Below are 25,000 nucleotides of genomic sequence, written 5' to 3' on the forward strand. Positions count from 1 at the left end.
CTCTCAACTGGGGATTCAGGTACTGTACACAAACACACACACACACACCTCTCAACTGGGGATTCAGGTACTGTACACACACACACACAAACACACACACACACACACACACAAACACACACACACACACACCTCTCAACTGGGGATTCAGGTACTGTACACACACACACACACACACACACACACACACACACACACACACACACACACACACACACACACACCTCTCAACTGGGGATTCAAGTGGATGTCCTAACCCCTGACCTCTTGTGTGGGGGTTCCCTAATCTTTACCCCTTGACCCCTGACATCTAACCCTTGACCTCATTGTGTTTGTATTGCAGGTTCTCGTGAGCCTGGTTCCTCTCTAGGTTTCTTCCTAGGTTTTGGCCTTTCTAGGGAGTTATTCCTAGCCACCCCTCAGAGCCTGGTTCCTCTCTAGGTTTCTTCCTAGGTTCTGGCCTTTCTAGGGAGTTTATCCTAGCCACCCCTCAGAGCCTGGTTCCTCTCTAGGTTTCTTCCTAGGTTTTGTCTTTTTTAGGGAGTTTATCCTAGCCACCCCTCAGAGCCTGGTTCCTCTCTAGGTTTCTTCCTAGGTTCTGGCCTTTCTGGGGAGTTTATCCTAGCCACCCCTCAGAGCCTGGTTCCTCTCTAGGTTTCTTCCTAGGTTCTGGCCTTTCTGGGGAGTTTTTCCTAGCCACCCCTCAGAGCCTGGTTCCTCTCTAGGTTTCTTCCTAGGTTCTGGCCTTTCTAGGGAGTTTTTCCTAGCCACCCCTCAGAGCCTGGTTCCTCTCTAGGTTTCTTCCTAGGTTCTGGCCTTTCTAGGGAGTTTTTCCTAGCCACCCCTCAGAGCCTGGTTCCTCTCTAGGTTTCTTCCTAGGTTCTGGCCTTTCTAGGGAGTTTATCCTAGCCACCCCTCAGAGCCTGGTTCCTCTCTAGGTTTCTTCCTAGGTTCTGGCCTTTCTAGGGAGTTTTTCCTAGCCACCCCTCAGAGCCTGGTTCCTCTCTAGGTTTCTTCCTAGGTTCTGGCCTTTCTAGGGAGTTTTTCCTAGCCACCCCTCAGAGCCTGGTTCCTCTCTAGGTTTCTTCCTAGGTTCTGGCCTTTCTAGGGAGTTTTTCCTAGCCACCCCTCAGAGCCTGGTTCCTCTCTAGGTTTCTTCCTAGGTTCTGGCCTTTCTAGGGAGTTTATCCTAGCCACCCCTCAGAGCCTGGTTCCTCTCTAGGTTTCTTCCTAGGTTTTGGCCTTTCTAGGAGTTTTTCCTAGCCACCCTCAGAGCCTGGTTCCTCTCTAGGTTTCTTCCTAGGTTCTGGCCTTTCTGGGGAGTTTATCCTAGCCACCCCTCAGAGCCTGGTTCCTCTCTAGGTTTCTTCCTAGGTTCTGGCCTTTCTGGGGAGTTTATCCTAGCCACCCCTCAGAGCCTGGTTCCTCTCTAGGTTTCTTCCTAGGTTCTGGCCTTTCTAGGGAGTTTTTCCTAGCCACCCCTCAGAGCCTGGTTCCTCTCTAGGTTTCTTCCTAGGTTCTGGCCTTTCTAGGGAGTTTTTCCTAGCCACCCCTCAGAGCCTGGTTCCTCTCTAGGTTTCTTCCTAGGTTCTGGCCTTTCTAGGGAGTTTTCCTAGCCACCCCTCAGAGCCTGGTTCCTCTCTAGGTTTCTTCCTAGGTTCTGGCCTTTCTAGGGAGTTTTTCCTAGCCACCCCTCAGAGCCTGGTTCCTCTCTAGGTTTCTTCCTAGGTTCTGGCCTTTCTAGGGAGTTTTTCCTAGCCACCCCTCAGAGCCTGGTTCCTCTCTAGGTTTCTTCCTAGGTTCTGGCCTTTCTAGGGAGTTTTTCCTAGCCACCCCTCAGAGCCTGGTTCCTCTCTAGGTTTCTTCCTAGGTTCTGGCCTTTCTAGGGAGTTTATCCTAGCCACCCCTCAGAGCCTGGTTCCTCTCTAGGTTTCTTCCTAGGTTTTGTCTTTTTTAGGGAGTTTATCCTAGCCACCCCTCAGAGCCTGGTTCCTCTCTAGGTTTCTTCCTAGGTTCTGGCCTTTCTGGGGAGTTTATCCTAGCCACCCCTCAGAGCCTGGTTCCTCTCTAGGTTTCTTCCTAGGTTCTGGCCTTTCTGGGGAGTTTATCCTAGCCACCCCTCAGAGCCTGGTTCCTCTCTAGGTTTCTTCCTAGGTTCTGGCCTTTGGAGTTTTCCTAGCCACCCCTCAGAGCCTGGTTCCTCTCTAGGTTTCTTCCTAGGTTCTGGCCTTTCTAGGGAGTTTATCCTAGCCACCCCTCAGAGCCTGGTTCCTCTCTAGGTTTCTTCCTAGGTTTTGTCTTTTTTAGGGAGTTTATCCTAGCCACCCCTCAGAGCCTGGTTCCTAAGGTTTCTTCCTAGGTTCTGGCCTTTCTGGGAGTTTATCCTAGCCACCCTCAGAGCCTGGTTCCTCTCTAGGTTTCTTCCTAGGTTCTGGCCTTTCTGGGGAGTTTATCCTAGCCACCCCTCAGAGCCTGGTTCCTCTCTAGGTTTCTTCCTAGGTTCTGGCCTTTCTAGGGAGTTTTTCCTAGCCACCCCTCAGAGCCTGGTTCCTCTCAGGTTTCTTCCTAGGTTCTGGCCTTTCTAGGGAGTTTATCCTAGCCACCCCTCAGAGCCTGGTTCCTCTCTAGGTTTCTTCCTAGGTTCTGGCCTTTCTAGGGAGTTTTTCCTAGCCACCCTCAGAGCCTGGTTCCTCTCTAGGTTTCTTCCTAGGTTCTGGCCTTTCTAGGGAGTTTTTCCTAGCCACCCTCAGAGCCTGGTTCCTCTCTAGGTTTCTTCCTAGGTTCTGGCCTTTCTAGGGAGTTTTTCCTAGCCACCCCTCAGAGCCTGGTTCCTCTCTAGGTTTCTTCCTAGGTTCTGGCCTTTCTAGGGAGTTTATCCTAGCCACCCTCAGAGCCTGGTTCCTCTCTAGGTTTCTTCCTAGGTTTTGTCTTTTTAGGGAGTTTATCCTAGCCACCCCTCAGAGCCTGGTTCCTCTCCAGGTTTCTTCCTAGGTTCTGGCCTTTCTGGGGAGTTTATCCTAGCCACCCTCAGAGCCTGGTTCCTCTCAGGTTTCTTCCTAGGTTCTGGCCTTTCTGGGGAGTTTATCCTAGCCACCCCTCAGAGCCTGGTTCCTCTCAGGTTTCTTCTAGGTTCTGGCCTTTCTAGGGAGTTTTTCCTAGCCACCCTCAGAGCCTGGTTCCTCTCTAGGTTTCTTCCAGGTTCTGGCCTTTCTAGGGAGTTTATCCTAGCCACCCTCAGAGCCTGGTTCCTCTCTAGGTTTCTTCCTAGGTTTTGTCTTTTTAGGGAGTTTATCCTAGCCACCCCTCAGAGCCTTGCAGGTTTCTTCCTAGGTTCTGGCCTTTCTGGGGACATCCCAACCCCTCAGAGCCTGGTTCCTCTCAGGTTTCTTCCCAGGTTCTGGCCTTTCTGGGGAGTTTATCCTAGCCACCCCTCAGAGCCTGGTTCCTCTCTAGGTTTCTTCCTAGGTTCTGGCCTTTCTAGGAGTTTATCCTAGCCACCCCTCAGAGCCTGGCAGTTTCTTCTAGGTTTTGTCTTTTTAGGGAGTTTATCCTAGCCACCCCTCAGAGCCTGGTTCCTCTCAGGTTTCTTCTAGGTTCTGGCCTTTATGGGGAGTTTATCCTAGCCACCCCTCAGAGCCTGGTTCCTCTCTAGGTTTTTTCCTAACAGCCTTTCTGGGAGTTTATCCTAGCCACCCCTCAGAGCCTGGTTCCTCTCTAGGTTTCTTCCTAGGTTCTGGCCTTTCTAGGAGTTTTTCCTAGCCACCCCTCAGAGCCTGGTTCCTCTCTAGGTTTCTTCCTAGGTTCTGGCCTTTCTAGGGAGTTTATCCTAGCCACCCCTCGGAGCCTGGTTCCTCTCTAGGTTTCTTCCTAGGTTTTGTCTTTTTAGGGAGTTTATCCTAGCCACCCTCAGAGCCTGGTTCCTTCTAGGTTTCTTCCTAGGTTCTGGCCTTTCTGGGGAGTTTATCCTAGCCACCCCTCAGAGCCTGGTTCCTCTCTAGGTTTCTTCCTAGGTTCTGGCCTTTCTAGGGAGTTTTTCCTAGCCACCGTGCTTCTACACCTTCATTTTTATTTTTTTATTTTAATTTTATTTCACCTTTATTTAACCAGGTAGGCTAGTTGAGAACACCTTTATTTAACCAGGTAGGCTAGTTGAGAACACATTTATTTAACCAGGTAGGCTAGTTGAGAACAAGTTCTCATTTGCAACTGCGACCTGGCCAAGATAAAGCATAGCAGTGTGAACAGACAACACAGAGTTACACATGGAATAAACAATTAACAAGTCAATAACACAGTAGAAAAAAATGGGCAGTCTATATACAATGTGTGCAAAAGGCATGAGGAGGTAGGCGAATAATACAATTTTGCAGATTAACACTGGGGTGATAAATGATCAGATGGTCATGTACAGGTAGAGATATTGGTGTGCAAAAGAGCAGAAAAGTAAATAAATAAATAAAAAAAAACAGTATAAAAACAGTATGGGAATGAGGTAGGTGAAAATGGGTGGGCTATTTACCAATAGACTATGTACAGCTGCAGCGATCGGTTAGCTGCTCGGATAGCTGATGTTTGAAGTTGGTGAGGGAGATAAAAGTCTCCAACTTCAGCGATTTTTGCAGTTCGTTCCAGTCACAGGCAGCAGAGTACTGGAACGAAAGGCGGCCAAATGAGGTGTTGGCTTTAGGGATGATCAGTGGATGGGTGTTGTGAACTGAGATAAGGCGGAGCTTTACCTAGCATGGACTTGTAGATGACCTGGAGCCAGTGGGTCTGGCGATGAATATGTAGCGAGGGCCAGCCGACTAGAGCATACAAGTCGCAGTGGTGGGTGGTATAAGGTGCTTTGGTGACAAAACGGATGGCACTATGATAGACTGCATCCAGTTTGCTGAGTAGAGTGTTGGAAGCCATTTTGTAGATGACATCGCCGAAAATCGAGGATCGGTAGGATAGTCAGTTTTACTAGGGTAAGCTTGGCGGCGTGAGTGAAGGAGTCTTTGTTGCGGAATAGAAAGCCGACTCTTGATTTGATTTTCGATTGGAGATGTTTGATGTGAGTCTGGAAGGAGAGTTTGCAGTCTAGCCAGACACCTAGGTACTTATAGATGTCCACATATTCAAGGTCGGAACCATCCAGGGTGGTGATGCTAGTCGGGCATGCGGGTGCAGGCAGCGATCAGTTGAAAAGCATGCATTTGGTTTTACTCGCGTTTAAGAGCAGTTGGAGGCCACGGAAGGAGTGCTGTATGGCATTGAAGCTCGTTTGGAGGTTAGATAGCACAGTGTCCAATGACGGTCCGAAAGTATATAGAATGGTGTCGTCTGCGTAGAGGTGGATCAGGGAATCGCCCGCAGCAAGAGCAACATCATTGATATATACAGAGAAAAGAGTCGGCCCGAGAATTGAACCCTGTGGCACCCCATAGAGACTGCCAGAGGACCGGACAGCATGCCCTCCGATTTGACACACTGAACTCTGTCTGCAAAGTAATTGGTGAACCAGGCAAGGCAGTCATCCGAGAAACCGAGGCTATTGAGTCTGCCGATAAGAATATGGTGATTGACAGAGTCGAAAGCCTTGGCGAGGTCGATGAAGACGGCTGCACAGTACTGTCTTTTATCGATGGCGGTAATGATATCGTTTAGTACCTTGAGCGTGGCTGAGGTGCACCCGTGACCGGCTCGGAAACCAGATTGCACAGCGGAGAAGGTACGGTGGGATTCGAGATGGTCAGTGACCTGTTTGTTGACTTGGCTTTCGAAGACCTTAGATAGGCAGGGCAGGATGGATATAGGTCTATAGCAGTTTGGGTCCAGGGTGTCTCCCCCTTTGAAGAGGGGGATGACTGCGGCAGCTTTCCAATCCTTGGGGATCTCAGACGATATGAAAGAGAGGTTGAACAGGCTGGTAATAGGGGTTGCGACAATGGCGGCAGATAGTTTCAGAAATAGAGGGTCCAGATTGTCAAGCCCAGCTGATTTGTACGGGTCTAGGTTTTGCAGCTCTTTCAGAACATCTGCTATCTGGATTTGGGTAAAGGAGAACCTGGAGAGGCTTGGGCGAGGAGCTGCGGGGGCGGAGCTGTTGGCCGAGGTTGGAGTAGCCAGGCGGAAGGCAAGGCCAGCCGTTGAGAAGTTCTTATTGAAGCTTTCGATAATCGTGGATTTATCGGTGGAGACCGTGTTACCTAGCCTCAGTGCAGTGGGCAGCTGGGAGGAGGTGCTCTTGTTCTCCATGGACTTCACAGTGTCCCAGAACTTTTTGGAGTTGGAGCTACAGGATGCAAACTTCTGCCTGAAGAAGCTGGCCTTAGCTTTCCTGACTGACTGCGTGTATTGGTTCCTGACTTCCCTGAACAGTTGCATATCACGGGGGCTATTCGATGCTATTGCAGTCCGCCACAGGATGTTTTTGTGCTGGTCGAGGGCAGTCAGGTCTGGAGTGAACCAAAGGCTGTATCTGTTCTTGGTTCTGCATTTTTGAACGGAGCATGCTTATCTAAAATGGTGAGGAAGTTACTTTTAAAGAATGACCAGGCATCCTCAACTGACGGATGAGGTCAATGTCCTTCCAGGATACCCGGGCCAGGTCGATTAGAAAGGCCTGCTCACAGAAGTGTTTTAGGGAGCGTTTGACAGTGATGAGGGGTGGTCGTTTTACTGCGGCTCCGTGGCGGATACAGGCAATGAGGCAGTGATCGCTGAGATCCTGGTTGAAGACAGCGGAGGTGTATTTGGAGGGCCAGTTGGTCAGGATGACGTCTATGAGGGTGCCCTTGTTTACAGAGTTAGGGTTGTACCTGGTGGGTTCCTTGATGATTTGAGTGAGATTGAGGGCATCTAGCTTACATTGTAGGACTGCCGGGGTGTTAAGCATATCCCAGTTTAGGTCACCTAACAGAACAAACTCTGAAGCTAGATGGGGCGATCAATTCACAAATGGTGTCCAGGGCACAGCTGGGAGCTGAGGGTGGCCGGTAGCAGGCGGCAACAGTGAGAGACTTATTTCTGGAGAGGGTAATTTTCAAAATTAGTAGTTCGAACTGTTTGGGTATGGACCTGCAAAGTATGACATTACTTTGCAGGCTATCTCTGCAGTAGACTGCAACTCCGCCCCCTTTGGTAGTTCTATCTTGACGGAAGATGTTATAGTTGGGTATGGAAATCTCTGAATTTTTGGTGGCCTTCCTGAGCCAGGATTCAGACACGGCAAGGACATCAGGGTTAGCAGAGTGTGCTAAAGCAGTGAGTAAAACAAACTTAGGGAGGAGGCTTCTGATGTTGACATGCATAAAACCAAGGCTTTTTCGATCACAGAAGTCAACAAATGAGGGTACCTGGGGACATGCAGGGCCTGGGTTTACCTCCACATCACCCGCGGAACAGAGAAGGAGTAGTATGAGGGTGCGGCTAAAGGCTATCAAAACTGGTCGCCTAGAGCGTTGGGGGCAGAGGATAAGAGGAGCAGGTTTCTGGGCATGGTAGAATATATTCAGGGCATAATGCGCAGACAGGGGTATGGTGGGGTGCGGGTACAGCGGAGGTAAGCCCAGGCACTGGGTGATGATGAGACAGGTTGTATCTCTGGACATGCTGGTTGTAATGGGTGAGGTCACCGCATGTGTGGGAGGTGGGACAAAGGAGGTAACAGGGGTATGCAGAGTGGGTCTAGGGGCTCCATTGTGAACTAAAACAATTATAACTAACCTGAACAACAGTATACAAGGCATATTGACATCTGAGAGAGACATACAGCGAGGCATACAGTAATCACAGGTGTTGAATTTGGAAAGCTAGCTAAAAACAGTAGGCGGGGCTAATCCGCTAGCACAACAAACAGCAGGTAAAATGGCGTTGACTTGGCAACGGGGCCGACAGGTAAGACAAACAAGCAGAAAGGAGTACCGTGATTAATGGACAGTCCAGCGTGCGTCAGCTATGTAGCCAAGAGATCATTGCTTGCTGTTTGGGGTTTTAGGCTGGGTTTCTGTACAGCACTTTGAGATATCAGCTGATGTAAGAAGGGCTATATAAATACATTTGATTTGATTTGCAGGTTCTCCTTTGCCACAGATGTAGCCAGAGGAATGTCCTACCTCTGACCCTTGACCTCACTGTGTGTTGCAGGTTCTCCTTTGCCACAGATATAGCCCGGGGAATGTCCTACCTCTGACCCTTGACCTCACTGTGTGTTGCAGGTTCTCCTTTGCCACAGATATAGCCCGAGGAATGTCCTACCTCCACCAACACAGGATCTGTCATGGCCGCCTCAAATCACTCAACTGTGTTCTGGATGACCGCTGGGTCTGCAAGATCACTGGTAACCTTTACCCCCTGACCTATAATAATCCCTAGCCTGTACACTGTAAAACCTGCCTGTCTGGTCTGCAAGATCCCTGGTAACCTTTAACCAATGACCTTTACCCCCTGACCTATAATAATCCCTAGCCTGTACACTGTAAAACCTGCCCGCCTGGTCTGCAAGATCACTGGTAACCTTTAACCAATGACCTTTACCCCCTGACCTATAATAATCCCTTGCCTGTACACTGTAAAACCTGCCCGTCTGGTCTGCAAGATCCCTGGTAACCTTTACCCGCTGACCTTTACCCTATAATCAATGACCTCACCTCTGACTTTTAACCTAGCCAGGCCTGGGTTCAAATACTATTTGATGTAATTTCAAACATTTTATCGGTTTTCGATTGAGCTAGACTGGCTTAATGACCAATATTATAGTCACAAAACTGTAACTCCCACCATCTGATAGTCACAAAACTACAACTCCCACCATCTGATAGTCACAAAACTACAACTCCCACCATCTGATTGTCACAAAACTACAACTCCCACCATCTGATAGTCACAAAACTACAACTCCCACCATCTGATAGTCACAAAACTACAACTCCCACCATCTGATAGTCACAAAACTACAACTCCCACCATCTGATAGTCACAAAACTACAACTCCCACCATCTGATAGTCACAAAACTACAACTCCCACCATCTGATAGTCACAAAACTACAACTCCCACCATCAAAACTCAACTCCAGGCAATAGTCACAGCAAATGCTGGTCCCACCATCTTTCCAAAACTACAACTCCTGACCATCCATCTGATAGTCACAAAACTACAACTCCCACCATCTATCACTCCAGGCAAGGTAGAGCAAATGCTGGTCTGAACCTCTTTCCAGATTACTGTCTGACCATCTATCGAAGGGAGGATGCAGCGGAACCCCTGTCATCCTATCAGATGAGACTGAGAGAGGTGTACACGCCTCCTGAGTGCCAGACATCCAACCAGGAACCGACCCTGCCTGGGGACGTCTTCAGGTGACACACCCACCCACACAAACACACACACACACCCACACACACACCCACACGCACCCACACACACACACACACTCACACACGCACCCACACACACACACACCCACACACCCACACACACACCCACACGCACCCACACACACACACACACTCACACACGCACCCACACACACACCCACACGCACCCACACACACACACACACTCACACACGCACCCACACACACACACACACACACACACACCCACACACACGCACCCACACACACACACACACACACACCCACACCCACACGCACCCACACACACACACACACACACACACACACGCACACACACCCACACACAAGCACCCACACACACGCACCCGCACACACACGCACCCACACACACACATACAAACGTATGGACATAACCACACACACTTTCACTCAAGTATCTATGAACATGTATATCTCTTTCCAGCTACTCTATAATTCTGCTGGAGATAGCCACTCGCAGTGACCCTGTCCCGGTAGGTGGATGTTGGAGGAGGAATGTGTGTGTGTGTGTGTGTGTGTGTGTGTGTACTGTTGATGTGTGTGTGTGTGTGTGTACTGTTTAAGAGATATGTGTGTGTGTGTGTGTGTGTGTGTGTGTGTGTGTGTGTGTGTGTGTGTGTGTGTGTGTGTGTGTGTGTGTGTGGGTGTGTGGGTGTGACCATAACCTGTATCTCTTCATTGGCTTCTGTTGAGTAGCGAACCGGGCAACCATGTATAATAGCAGCTGACAACATTCACCCTCCATTCACCATCCATTCATACAAAGTTCCTTTCTATGAGCCATTAGTTAGATGTATTTTCACCATCTCTTTCCCTCCCACCCCCTAACTTCCTCCCTTCCCCTACCTCCCTCTCCGCCCTCTCTCTCCCCCTCTCTCTTTCTTCCTCCCAACGTCTCTTTCCCTCCCCTCTCCCCCTCTCCTTCTCCCCCTCTCTCTCCCTCCCTCTCCGCCCCTCCCTCTCTTTCCCTTCCCCCTACCTCCCTCTCTGCCCTCTCTCTTTCTCCCTCTCCCTCTCCCTCTCCCCCTCTCTCTTTCTTCCTCCCCACCTCTCTTTCCCTCCCCTCTCCCCCTCTCCCTCTCCCCTCTCTCTCCCTCCCTCTCCGCCCTCCCTCTCTTTCCCTCCCCCCTCTCCCTCCCCCTCTCCCCCCCTCTCCCTCTCTCCCTCCCCAGGTTGAGGACAGTTCTCTCGAGAGTGCTTGGTGCCCCCCACTCCCAGAACTAATCTCCGGCAAGGCCGACAACACCTGTCCCTGTCCCGCAGAGTACGTCGAGGTACGGAGGGTGTGTGTGTGTGTGTGTCCTGCAGAGTACGTGGAGGTACGGAGTGTGTGTGTGTGTGTGTCCTGCAGAGTACGTGGAGGTACGGAGGGGAAGGGTGTGTGTGTGTGCCCTGCAGAGTACGTCGAGGTACGGAGGTTTATTCCCCGAGTGTCTGATATAGATGACTGTGTGAGTTGTGTGTCCCCTCCGTGTTGCCGTAGCTCATCAGAAGGTGTGTGTGTACTGTTTAAGGGGCATGTTGGTGTGTGTTTGTGTGTGTGTGTGTGTGTGTGTTTGTGTTTGTGTGTGTACTGTTTAAGGGGCATGTAGGTGTGTGTGTGTTTGTGTTGAGTAGCAAACCATGTGTTGTGTGTCCCCTCCGTGTTGCCGTAGCTCATCAGAAGGTGTGTGTGTACTGTTTAAGGGGCATGTTGGTGTGTGTGTGTTTGTGTGTGTGTTTGTGTTGAGTAGCAAACCATGTGTTGTGTGTCCCCTCCGTGTTGCCGTAGCTCATCAGAAGGTGCCGGTCGCATAACCCAGTCCACCGGCCCACCTTCGAGCAGATCAGGAAGTTCGTCTACCGGATCAACCCCAATAAAGTTAGCCCTGTGGACATGATGATGAACCTGGTACGACCTAGAGGCGACATTACAGCAACGTTTACACAACATTAAAACGACCTTCACACAATGTTACAAAGACGTTCGCACAACCCAGTAGCAACCTTTTCAAAAGTTATCAGAAACTCAATGTTACAACAAACTAACCCCAATCGCAACCATGAAACAACCCTTTCAGCCTGTGTGTGTGTGTGTGTGTGTGTGTGTGTGTGTGTGTGTGTGTGTGTGTGTGTGTGTGTGTGTGTGTGTGTGTGTAGATGGAGAAATACAGTAAGCACCTGGAGGTCCTGGTAGCAGAGAGGACCCAGGACCTGATGCATGAGAAACAGAAGACTGACCGACTGCTCTACAGTACGGACGCCATCTTGGATCTAATCTGTTATTATTCCCCATTGAGTGGAAGCCATTTTGGGGAGAGTTTTTCCTCTGTTGCTCATTGATAGTGTGGTAGTACGAGTGAAACAAATGTGCCTCTATCTGTGTGTGTGTGTGTGTGTGTGTGTGTGTGTGTGTGTGTGTGTGTGTGTGTGTGTGTGTGTGTGTGTGTGTGTGTGTGTGTGTGTGTGTGTGTGTGTGTGTGTGTGTGTGTGTGTGTGTGTGTGTGTGCAGGTATGCTCCCGAAGCAGGTAGCTGACGATCTGAGGCAGGGGAAACCATTGCAGGCCCAGAGTTATGTGAGCGCTACTGTCTTCTTCAGGTGAGAGAGATAATGAAGGAAGGGAAGGGGGAGACAGAGAGGGAAAGGGGTGAGAGAGAGAGGGGACAGACAGACAGACAGACAGACAGACAGACAGACAGACAGACAGACAGACAGACAGACAGACAGACAGACAGACAGACAGACAGACAGACAGAGGCTAGAATTGAGGACCGAGGCTAACTATATCTCTAATCCTAACTCTAACTCTAAATCTAACCCTAACTCCATCTCTAATCCTAACTCTAACTCCATCTCTAATCCTAACCCTAACTCCATCTCTAATCCTAACTCTATCTCTAATCCTAACCCTAACTCCATCTCTAATCCTAACTCTATCTCTAATCCTAACTCTAACTCCATCTCTAATCCTAACTCTAACTCTATCTCTAATCCTAATCCTATCTCTAATCCTAACTCTAACTCCATCTCTAATCCTAACTATATCTCTAATCCTAACTCTATCTCTAATCCTAACTCTATCTCTAATCCTAACTCTATCTCTAATCCTAACTATATCTCTAATCCTAACTCTATCTCTAATCCTAATCCTAACTCTATCTCTAATCCTAACTCTATCTCTAATCCTAACCCTAACTCCATCTCTAATCCTAACTCTATCTCTAATCCTAACTCTAACTCCATCTCTAATCCTAACTCTAACTCTATCTCTAATCCTAATCCTAACTCTAATCCTAACTCTATCTCTAATCCTAACTCTAACTCCATCTCTAATCCTAACTATATCTCTAATCCTAACTCTATCTCTAATCCTAACTCTATCTCTAATCCTAACTATATCTCTAATCCTAACTCTATCTCTAATCCTAACTCTATCTCTAATCCTAACTCTATCTATCTCTAATCCTAATCCTAAATCTAACTCTTACCTTTACCTATGATTCTCTCTATACTGTGTGTAGTAACATAGCAGGGTTCACCCACCAGTCCAGCACCAGTACTCAGTGTGTGTGTGTGTGTGTGTGTGTAGTAACATAGCAGGGTTCACGCACCAGTATTGTGTGTGTGTGTGTGTGTGTGTGTGTGTGTTTGTGTGTGTAGTGACATCGTAGGGTTCACCCACCTCTCCAGCACCAGTACTCCTTACCAAGTGGTCGACTTCCTCAATAAGCTCTACACGACTTTTGATGACATCATTGACAACTATGACGTGTACAAGGTGGAGACCATAGGCGATGCCTGTGAGTATATCACCGTGGTTACAGTAAAACTCCCAGTATATCTGTGTGATGTTCATGTGGGATACCCAGGGTGGATGGGATCTAGCATGCAGATGACTGAATAACAATGTGTGTGTGTGTAGACATGGTGGTGTCTGGGATACCCAGGGAGGATGGGATCTAGCATGCAGATGACTGAATACCAATGTGTGTGTGTGTAGACATGGTGGTGTCTGGGATACCCAGGGAGAACGGGATTCAGCACGCAGCAGAGATCTCCAGCATGGCTCTGGACCTGGTCGGTGTGTGTCGGACCTTCAGGATACCACACAAACCCAACACACAACTACAGATACGGGCCGGGATACACTCAGGTAACACACGCACACACACACACACACACACACACACACACAACTACAGATACGGGCTGGGATACACTCAGGTAACACACACACACACACACACACACACATCTACAGATACGGGCTGGGATACACTCAGGTAACACACACACACACACACACACACACACACACACACACACACACACACACACACACACACACACACACACAAACACACAAACACACACCCACCCTCTTGCCCCCCCTCCCTCCCTGCAGGTCCAGTGGTAGCCGGTGTGGTCGGGACCAAGATGCCTCGCTACTGTCTGTTTGGAGACACGGTCAACACCTCCTCTAGGATGGAGTCCACCAGCGAGGGTAATCATGCTAAGGAAGTGTTCCCACAGGGAACATAGGATCTTTATGGCAGTGAGCGTTGATGCTAATGCTAAGGAAGTGTTTTTCCGTGGTGACTTTAGATGGTAATGCTAAGGAAGTGATTCCACAGTGACAATACAGTGAGAGTTGATGCTAACGCTAAGGAAGTACTTCCACAGGAACAATACGGTCTCAGAGATGGTTTATTTAAGCAATAAGGCAAAAGTGGGTGTGGTGTATGACCAATATACCACATCAAAGGGCTGTTCTGAAGCACGACGCAACGTGGAGTGCCTGGATACAGCCCTTAGTCGTGGTATATTGGTGATATACCACAAACCCCCCAAGGTGCCTTATTTCTATTATAAACTGGTTACCAACGTAATTAGAGCAGTAAAAATACATGTTTTATCATACGGTCTGATATACCACGGCTGTTAGCCAATCAGCATTCAGGGCTCGAACCACCCAGTTTATAAAAGTAAATAGACGATCTCTATCACCGTGAAAGTGGAAGCTAATGCTAAGGAAGTTATTCCACTGGTACCATAGTATCTCTATGGCAGTGACTGTAGAAGCTAATGCTAAGGAAGTGGTTGGTCTCTCCCCATACAGCCCTCAAGATTCAGGTCAGCTCCAGTACATTCTACCTCCTAGAGGAGATAGGAGGATACCTGCTGCAATGTAGAGGGATGCTGCAAGTCAAGGTGTGTTCTATATACAGGATACATACAGGATATACAGGATATATACAGGATACATACAGGATATACAGGATATATACAGGATACATACAGGATATATACAGGATATATACAGGATATACAGGATATATACAGGATACATACAGGATACATACAGGATATACAGGATATATACAGGATACATACAGGATATATACAGGATATATACAGGATATATACAGGATACATACAGGATATATACAGGATATATACAGGATATATACAGGATATATACAGGATACATACAGGATATATACAGGATACATACAGGATATATACAGGATATAAACTGGATATAAACAGGATATATACAGGATACATACAGGATGTATACAGGATATGCAGGATACATACAGGATATATACAGGATATATGCATGATATACAGGATATACAGGATATATACAGGATATATACAGGATACATACAGGATACATACATGATATATACAGGATATATACAGGATATTTACAGGATATATACAGGATATATACAGGATATTTACAGGATATATACAGGATATATACAGGATATATACAGGATATATACAGGATATATACAGGATATTTACAGGATATATACAGGATATATACAGGATATTTACAGGATATATACAGGATATATGCATGATATACAGGATATACAGGATATATACAGGATATATACAGGATACATACAGGATACATACATGATATATACAGGATATATACAGGATATTTACAGGATATATACAGGATATATACAGGATACAGGATACATACAGGATACATACAGGATATATACAGGATATATACAGGATATTTACAGGATATATACAGGATATATACAGGATATTTACAGGATATATACAGGATACATACAGGATATATACAGGATATATACAGGTTACATACAGGATACATACAGGATATATACAGGATATTTACAGGATATATACAGGATATATACAGGATATTTACAGGATATATACAGGATATATACAGGATATATACAGGATATATACAGGATATATACAGGATATTTACAGGATATATACAGGATATATACAGGATATATACAGGATATATACAGGATATATACAGGATATTTACAGGATATATACAGGATATATACAGGATACATACAGGATACATACAGGATGTATACAGGATATGCAGGATACATACAGGATATATACAGGATATATGCATGATATACAGGATATATACAGGATATATACAGGATATATACAGGATACATACAGGATATATACAGGATATATACAGGATATATACAGGATATATACAGGATATATACAGGATATATACAGGATATATACAGGATATATACAGGATACATACAGGATATTTACAGGATACATACAGGATATTTACAGGATACATACAGGATATATACAGGATATATACAGGATACATACAGGATACATACAGGATATATACAGGATATATACAGGATATATACAGGATACATACAGGATATATACAGGATATATACAGGATATATACAGGATATATACAGGATACATACAGGATATACAGGATATATACAGGATACATACAGGATACATACAGGATATATACAGGATATATACAGGATATATACAGGATACATACAGGATATTTACAGGATATATACAGGATATATACAGGATATATACAGGATACATACAGGATATTTACAGGATATATACAGGATATATACAGGATATATACAGGATATTTACAGGATACATACAGGATATATACAGGATATATACAGGATACATACAGGATACATACAGGATATATACAGGATATATACAGGATATATACAGGATACATACAGGATATTTACAGGATACATACAGGATATATACAGGATATATACAGGATACATACAGGATATTTACAGGATACATACAGGATATATACAGGATATATACAGGATATATACAGGATATATACAGGATATATACAGGATATATACAGGATACATACAGGATATATACAGGATATATACAGGATATATACAGGATATATACAGGATATATACAGGATACATACAGGATACATACAGGATATATACAGGATATATACAGGATACATACAGGATACATACAGGATATTTACAGGATACATACAGGATATATACAGGATATATACAGGATACATACAGGATATTTACAGGATACATACAGGATATATACAGGATATTTACAGGATACATACAGGATATATACAGGATATATACAGGATATATACAGGATACATACAGGATATTTACAGGATACATACAGGATATATACAGGATATATACAGGATACATACAGGATATATACAGGATATATACAGGATATATACAGGATATATACAGGATATATACAGGATATATACAGGATATATACAGGATATATGCACTGCATTCAGATCCCTTGACTTTTTAAACATTTTGTTACATCACAGCCTTATTCTTAAAATGGATTACATCGTTTTTTCCCTCATCAATCTTCACACAGTATCCCATAATGACATCACAATGCCCCTTAATGACAAAGCAAAAATATGTTTTTAGAAATGTTTTGCAAATGTATAACAAATAAAAAAGAACTGAAATATTACTTTTACAAAAAAGGTCAACATTATTTGGGTTTTTATATCACATTTAGATAAGTATTCAGACCCTTTACTCAGTACTTTGTTGAAGCACCTTTGGCAGCGATTACAGCCTGGAGTCTTCTTGGGTATGATGCTACAAGCTTGGCAGAGATTACAGCCTGGAGTCTTCTTGGGTATGATGCTACAAGCTTGGCACACCTGTATTTGGGGAGTTTCTCAGGACAGAGAATTTAGTCTTGGTTTCATCAGACCAGAGAATCTTGTTTCTCATAGTCTGGCAGTCTTTAGGTGCCTTTTGGCAAAGGCCAAGCGGTCTGTCATGTGCCTTTTACTGAGTAGTGGCTTCCGTCTGGCCACTCTACCATAAAGGCCTGTTTGGTGGAGTGCTGCAGAGATGGTTGTCCTTCTGGAAGTTTCTCCCATCTCCACAGAGGAACTCTGGAGCTCTGTCAGAGTGACCATCAGGTTCTTGGTCACCTCTCTGACCACGGCCCTTCTCCCCCGATTGTTCAGTTTGACCAGGCAGCAAGCTCTAGGAGGAGTCTTGGTGGTTCCAAACGTCTTCCATTTAAGGATTGATGGAGGCCACTGTGTTCTTGGGGACCTTCAATGCTGCAGAATGATGGAGGCCACTGTGTTCTTGGAGACCTTCAATGCTGCAGAATGATGGTGGCCACTGTGTTCTTGGGGACCTTCAATGCTGCAGACATTGTTTGGTACCCTTCCCCAGATCTGTGCCTCGACACAATCCTGTCTCTGAGCTCTACGAACAATTCCTTCAGCCTCATGGCTTGGTTTTTGCTCTGACATGCACTGTCACTGTGGTACTGTATATGGACAGGTGTGTGCCTTTCCACATCATGTCCAATCAATTGAATTTACCACAGGTGGACTCCAATCAATCAAATGTATTTATATAGCCCTTCTTACATCAGCTGATGTCACTAAGTGCTGTACAGAAACCCAGCCTAAAACCCCAAACAGCAAGCAATGCAGGTGTAGAAGCAGACAGCAAGGGCATTTCATTGCTCCAGCGCCTTTCCGTTCACCTTCACACTCCTGGGCCAGACTACACTCAATCATAGGACCTACTGAAGAGATGAGTCTTCAATAAAGACTTAAAGGTCGAGACTGAGTCTGCGTCTCTCACATGGGTAGGCAGACCATTCCATAAAAATGGAGCTCTATAGGAGAAGCCCTGCCTCCAGCTGTTTGTTTAGAAATTCTAGGGGCAATTAGGAGGCCTGCGTCTTGTGACCGTAGCGTACATGTAGGTATGTACGGCAGGACCAAATCAGAGAGATAGGTAGGAGCAAGCCCATGTAATGCTTTGTAGGTCAGCAGTAAAACCTTGAAATCAGCTATTGCTTTGACAGGAAGCCAGTGTAGAGAGGCTAGCACTGGAGTAATATGATCAAATTTTTTTGGTTCTAGTCAGGATTGTAGCAGCCGTATTTAGCACTAACTGAAGTTGATTTAGTGCTTTAACCGGGTAGCCGGAAAATAGAGCATTGCAGAGCATGGATACATTTTTCTGCATTTTTGGTAATAGAAATAGAGCATTGCAGTAGTCTAACCTAGAGGTGACAAAAGCATGGATGAATTTTTCTGCATCATTTTTGGACAGAAAGTTTCTGATTTTTGCAATGTTACGTAGATGGAAAAAAGCTGTCCTTGAAATGGTCTTGATATGTTTGTCAAAAGAGAGATCAGGGACCAAAGTAACGCAGAGGTCCTTCACAGTTTTATTTGAGACGACTGTACAACCATTAAGATTAATTGTCAGATCCAACAGAATTTCTCTTTGTTTCTTGGGACCTAGAACAAGCATCGCTGTTTTGTCAGAGTTTAAAAGTAGAAAGTTTGCAGCCATCCACTTCCTGATGTCTGAAACACATGCTTCTAGCGAGGGCAATTTTGGGGCTTCACCATGTTTCATTGAAATGTACAGTTGTGTGTCATCCGCATAGCAGTGAAAGTTAACATTTTGTTTTCGAATGACATCCCCAAGAGGTAAAATATTTAGTGAAAACTATAGTGGTCCTAAAACAGAGCCTTGAGGAAAACCAAAATTTACAGTTGATTTGTCAGAGGACAAACCATCCACAGAGACAAACTGATTTCTTTCCAACAGATAAGATCTAAACCAGGCCAGAACTTGTCCGTGTTGACCAATTTGGGTTTCCAATCTCTCCAAAAGAATGTGGTGATCGATGGTATCAAAAGCAGCACTAAGGTCTAGGAGCACGAGGACAGATGCAGAGCCTTGGTCTGAAGCCATTAAAAGGCCATTTACCACCTTCACAAGTGCAGTCTCAGTGCTATGATGGGGTCTAAAACCAGACTGAAGATTTCATATACATTGTTTGTCTTCAGGAAGGCAGTGAGTTGCTGCACAACAGCTTCTTCTTTTTTTAAATCTGAGAGGAGAGAGGAGAGGAGGGGAGATTCGATGTAGGCCGATCGTTTTTTATATTTTCTGGGTCAAGGTGGCTTGGCTTTTTGGCTTTTTCAAGAGAGGCTTTATTACTGCCAATTTTAGTGAGTTTGGTACCCATCCGGTGGATAGAGAGCCGTTTATTATGTTCAACATAGGAGGGCCAAGCACAGCACAGCTCTTTCAGTAGTTTAGTTGGAATAGGGTCCAGTATGCAGCTTGAAGGTTTAGAGGCCATTATTATTTTCATCAATGTGTCAAGAGATATAGTGTTAAAAAACTTGAGTGTGTCCCTTGATCCTAGGTCCTGGCAGACTTGTGCAGACTCAGGACAACTGAGCTGAGCAATCAAGTTGTAGAAACATCTCAAGAATGGTCAATGGAGACAGGATGCACAGGAGCTCAATTTCGAGTCTCATAGCAAATGATCTGAACACTTATGCAAATATGGTATTTCTGTTTTAAATGTTTTATACATTTGCAATAAAATAAGAAAAACTGTTTTCACTATGTCATTATGAGGTATTGTGATGTCATTATGGGGTATTGTGATGTCATTATGGGGTATTGTGATGTCATTATGGGGTATTGTGATGTCATTATGGGGTATTGTGTGTAGATTGATGAGGAAATTGTTTTATTTAATAGATTTCAGAATAAGGCTGTAAAGTAACAAATGTGGAAAAAAGTGAAGACCACTTCCTGAAGACATTTAGTAGATCATTTTATCCAACCTCGACCTTTAACCACTGACCTCTCTCAACCTTGACGTCTAACCCGACCCCTAACCTCTCTCAACCTTGACGTCTAACCCGACCCCTAACCTCTCTCAACCTTGACGTCTAACCCGACCCCTAACCTCTCTCAACCTTGACGTCTAACCCGACTCCTAACCTCTCTCAACCTTGACGTCTAACCCGACCCCTAACCTCTCTCAACCTTGACGTCTAACCCGACCCCTAACCTCTCTCAACCTTGACGTCTAACCCGACCCCTAACCTCGCTCAACCTTGATCTTTAACCCCTGACCTCTCTCAACCTTAACGTCTAACCGCTGACCCCTAACCTATCTCTTCAGGGTAAAGGGGACATGGTAACCCATTGGTTGGAAGGGAAGCTGCCTCTCCAGCCCAGTAAGGACCCTGGTGTGAAGGACCCCATTAAGGACCCCAGCACTAAGGTGGCCAGCAGGAAGCCTACATCCAGTATGTCTGTGCTGGACACGGACAGAGACAGAGAGCTGGAGAGAAGAGAGAGGACGGGAGAGAGAGACAGAGAGAAAGAGATGTACGCCTCAATCCCTGGGCTCCTCAACCATGACCTGTTGCAGGACTCAGCCTGACCTCTGACCCTTTCCACTGTTGTGTTATAAATTAATCCTCTCTATAGTGTCTGCTAACACTTCCTATCCACGTCGTTGTATCTATAGTGTCTGCTATAACACTTCCTATGTAGGTGTATCTATAGTGTCTGCTAACACTTCCTATGTAGGTGTATCTATAGTGTCTGCTAACACTTCCTATCCACGTCGTTGTATCTATAGTGTCTGCTAACACTTCCTATGTAGGTGTATCTATAGTGTCTGCTAACACTTCCTATGTAGGTGTATCTATAGTGTCTGCTAACACTTCCTATGTAGGTGTATCTATAGTGTCTGCTAACACTTCCTATAGGTGTGTCTGCTAACACTTCCTATGTAGGTGTATCTATAGTGTCTGCTAACACTTCCTATGTAGGTGTATCTATAGTGTCTGCTAACACTTCTATGTAGGTGTATCTAGTGTCTGCTAACACTTCCTATGTAGGTGTATCTATAGTGTCTGCTAACACTTCCTATGTAGGTGTATCTATAGTGTCTGCTAACACTTCCTATGTAGGTGTATCTATAGTGTCTGCTAACACTTCCTATGTAGGTGTATCTATAGTGTCTGCTAACACTTCCTATGTAGGTGTATCTATAGTGTCTGCTAACACTTCCTATGTAGGTGTATCTATAGTGTCTGCTAACACTTCCTATGTAGGTGTATCTATAGTGTCTGCTAACACTTCCTATGTAGGTGTATCTATAGTGTCTGCTAACACTTCCTATGTAGGTGTATCTATAGTGTCTGCTAACACTTCCTATGTAGGTGTATCTATAGTGTCTGCTAACACTTCCTATCCACGTATTGTGTGTCTGTTTTGACTATTCTGTTTAATTGTCTTTAAGGCGTTAAATATCAGATGAAGTTAAACATATCGTTAAATATCAGATGAAGTTAAACATATCATTAAATATCAGATGAAGTTAAACATATCGTTAAATATCAGATGAGACATATCAGTTAAACATATCGTTAAATATCAGATGAGACATATCAGTTAAACATATCGTTAAATATCAGATGAGACATATCAGTTAAACATATCGTTAAATATCAGATGAGACATATCAGTTAAACATATCGTTAAATATCAGATGAGACATATCAGTTAAACATATCGTTAAATATCAGATGAGACATATCAGTTAAACATATCGTATATATATTATATTATTATTATATAAATATCTAGACAGATGTTTTTCAAAAAGTATAATATTGAGTTTGATGTTTTAAATGTTTATTTATTTAGTGACAAAGTTTAAACGTTTAAAGTATTTCATTTAGTTATTCGATGGTATGAAGACGCTGAATAAAAAACATCATTATTGAATCAGTATGAAGGAGTCCTGAGTGATGGGGATTGGTTTCACACACACACAGACACACGCACACGCACACGCACACACACACACACACACACACACACACACACACTACAAACAAACAAACATTTCCCCACATACATCTTCTCTCCACCCTCTTCATCTCTATCCTCTCTCTCTATTTCTCCCTCAGTCTCTCTCTTCATCTCTATCCTCTCTCTCTATTTCTCCCTCTTCATCTCTATCCTCTCTCTCTATCTCCCCCAGTCTCTATCCTCTCTCTCTATCTCCACCAGTCTCTATCCTCTCTCTCCATCTCCCCCAGTCTCTATCCTCTCTCTCTATCTCCCCAGTCTCTATCCTCTCTCTCTATCTCCCCAGTCTCTATCCTCTCTCTCTATCTCCCCAGTCTCTATCCTTTCTCTCTATCTCCCCCAGTCTCTATCCTCTCTCTCTATCTCCCCCAGTCTCTATCCTCTCTCTCTATCTCCCCAGTCTCTATCTCTCTCTCTATCTCCCCCAGTCTCTATCCTCTCTCTCTATCTCCCCCAGTCTCTCTCTTCATCTCTATCCTCTCTCTCTATTTCTCCCTCTTCATCTCTATCCTCTCTCTCTATCTCCCCCAGTCTCTATCCTCTCTCTCTCTCCCCAGTCTCTATATCTCTCTCTATCTCCCCAGTCTCTCCCCTCTCTATCTCCCCGTCTCTATCCTCTCCCTCTATCTCCCCAGTCTCTATCCTCTCTCTCTATCTCCCCAGTCTCTATCCTCTCTCTCTATCTCCCCAGTCTCTATCCTCTCTCTCTATCTCCCCAGTCTCTATCCTCTCTCTCTATCTCCCCAGTCTCTATCCTCTCTCTCTATCTCCCCCAGTCTCTATACTCTCTCTCTCTCTATCTCCCACAGTCTCTATCCTCTCTCTCTATCTCCCCCAGTCTCTATCCTCTCTCTATCTCCCCAGTCTCCCTCTTCATCTCTATCCTCTCTCTCTATCTCCCAGTCTCTATCCTCTCTCTCTATCTCCCCAGTCTCTCTCTTCATCTCTATCTCTCTCTCTATCTCCCCAGTCTCTATACTCTCTCTCTATCTCCCCAGTCTCTATCCTCTCTCTATCTCCCCAGTCTCTATCCCTCTCTCTCTATCTCCCCAGTCTCTCTCTTCATCTCTATCCTCTCTCTCTATTTCTCCCTCATTCTATCTCTCTCTATCTCCACCAGTCTCTATCCTCTCTCTCTATCTCCCCGTCTCTATCCTCTCTCTCTATCTCCCCCAGTCTCTATCCTCTCTCTCTATCTCCCCCAGTCTCCCTCTTCATCTCTATCCTCTCTCTCTATCTCCCCAGTCTCTATCCTCTCTCTCTATCTCCCCCGGTCTCTCTCTTCATCTCTATCCTCTCTCTCTATCTCCCCAGTCTCTATACTCTCTCTCTATCTCCCCCAGTCTCTATCCTCTCTCTCTATCTCCCCCAGTCTCTATCCTCTCTCTCTATCTCCCCCAGTCTCTCTCTTCATCTCTATCCTCTCTCTCTATTTCTCCCTCTTCATCTCTATCCTCTCTCTCTATCTCCACCAGTCTCTATCCTCTCTCTCTATCTCCCCGTCTCTATCCTCTCTCTCTATCTCCCCCAGTCTCTATCCTCTCTCTCTATCTCCCCAGTCTCTATCCTCTCTCTCTATCTCCCTCAGTCTCTCTCTTCATCTCTATCCTCTCTCTCTATTTCTCCCTCTTCATCTCTATCCTCTCTCTCTATTTCTCCCTCAGTCTCTCTCTTCATCTCTATCCTCTCTCTCTATTTCTCCCTCTTCATCTCTATCCTCTCTCTCTATCTCCCCAGTCTCTATCCTCTCTCTCTATCTCCCCAGTCTCTATCCTCTCTCTCTATCTCCCCAGTCTCTCTCTATCTCCCCCAGTCTCTATCTCCCCAGTCTCTATCCTCTCTCTCTATCTCCCCAGTCTCTATCCTCTCTCTCTATCTCCCCAGTCTCTATCCTCTCTCTCCATCTCCCCCAGTCCTCCTATCTGCTTCAACAGTATGGGAGGGCTTGTCCTAATGAGTGTCTGTCTGAAGGGATTGTCTTTCTTTCTCTCTGTTTTAGAATGAGAGCTGACGGCTGCAGCTGCAGAAAGCCTCCTACGGTTCAGAATAGAACAGAACAATACATCCTGTCTGTCGTTCTGTCTGTCGGTCTGTCTGTCTGTCTGTCTGTCTGTCTGTCGTTCTGTTTGTCGTTCTGTCTGTCTGTCTGTCTGTCTGTCTGTCTGTCTGTCTGTCTGTCTGTCTGTCTGTCTGTCTGTCGTCTGTCTCGTCTGTCTATCTGTCTGTCGTTCTGTCTGTCGTTCTGTCTGTCTGTTTGTCGTTCTGTCTGTCTGTTTGTCGTTCTGTCTGTCTGTTTGTCGTTCTGTCTGTCTGTTTGTCGTTCTGTCTGTCTGTTTGTCGTTCTGTCTGTCTGCCTGTCGTTCTGTCTGTCTGTTTGTCGTTCTGTCTGTCTGTTTGTCGTTCTGTCTGTCTGTTTGTCGTTCTGTCTGTCTGTCGTTCTGTCGTTCTGTCTGTCTGTTTGTCGTTCTGTCTGTCTGTCGTTCTGTCTGTCTGTCTGTCGTTCTGTCTGTCTGTCGTTCTGTCTGTCTGTCTGTCGTTCTGTCTGTCTGTCGTTCTGTCTGTCTGTTTGTCGTTC

General features: G+C 45.4%; 1 protein-coding gene across 1 annotated transcript in view; it reads left to right on the plus strand.

The window, feature by feature from the left end:
* LOC115125413 (atrial natriuretic peptide receptor 2-like) overlaps positions 1–20,983 on the plus strand; it is a 97,680-nt gene extending 76,697 nt beyond the window's left edge. The window contains exons 13-24 of the mRNA XM_065025991.1: positions 8,202–8,323; positions 9,206–9,344; positions 9,808–9,856; positions 10,556–10,657; positions 11,155–11,274; positions 11,523–11,616; positions 11,875–11,962; positions 13,025–13,164; positions 13,365–13,517; positions 13,770–13,868; positions 14,484–14,575; positions 20,720–20,983. Coding sequence (XP_064882063.1) covers positions 8,202–8,323; positions 9,206–9,344; positions 9,808–9,856; positions 10,556–10,657; positions 11,155–11,274; positions 11,523–11,616; positions 11,875–11,962; positions 13,025–13,164; positions 13,365–13,517; positions 13,770–13,868; positions 14,484–14,575; positions 20,720–20,983 — 1,462 coding nt within the window. The remainder of the gene's footprint in view (positions 1–8,201; positions 8,324–9,205; positions 9,345–9,807; positions 9,857–10,555; positions 10,658–11,154; positions 11,275–11,522; positions 11,617–11,874; positions 11,963–13,024; positions 13,165–13,364; positions 13,518–13,769; positions 13,869–14,483; positions 14,576–20,719) is intronic.
* Positions 20,984–25,000: the final 4,017 nt, after the last annotated feature.

Source organism: Oncorhynchus nerka, linkage group LG12 (assembly GCF_034236695.1).
Source record: "Oncorhynchus nerka isolate Pitt River linkage group LG12, Oner_Uvic_2.0, whole genome shotgun sequence".
Lineage (NCBI taxonomy): Eukaryota > Metazoa > Chordata > Actinopteri > Salmoniformes > Salmonidae > Oncorhynchus > Oncorhynchus nerka.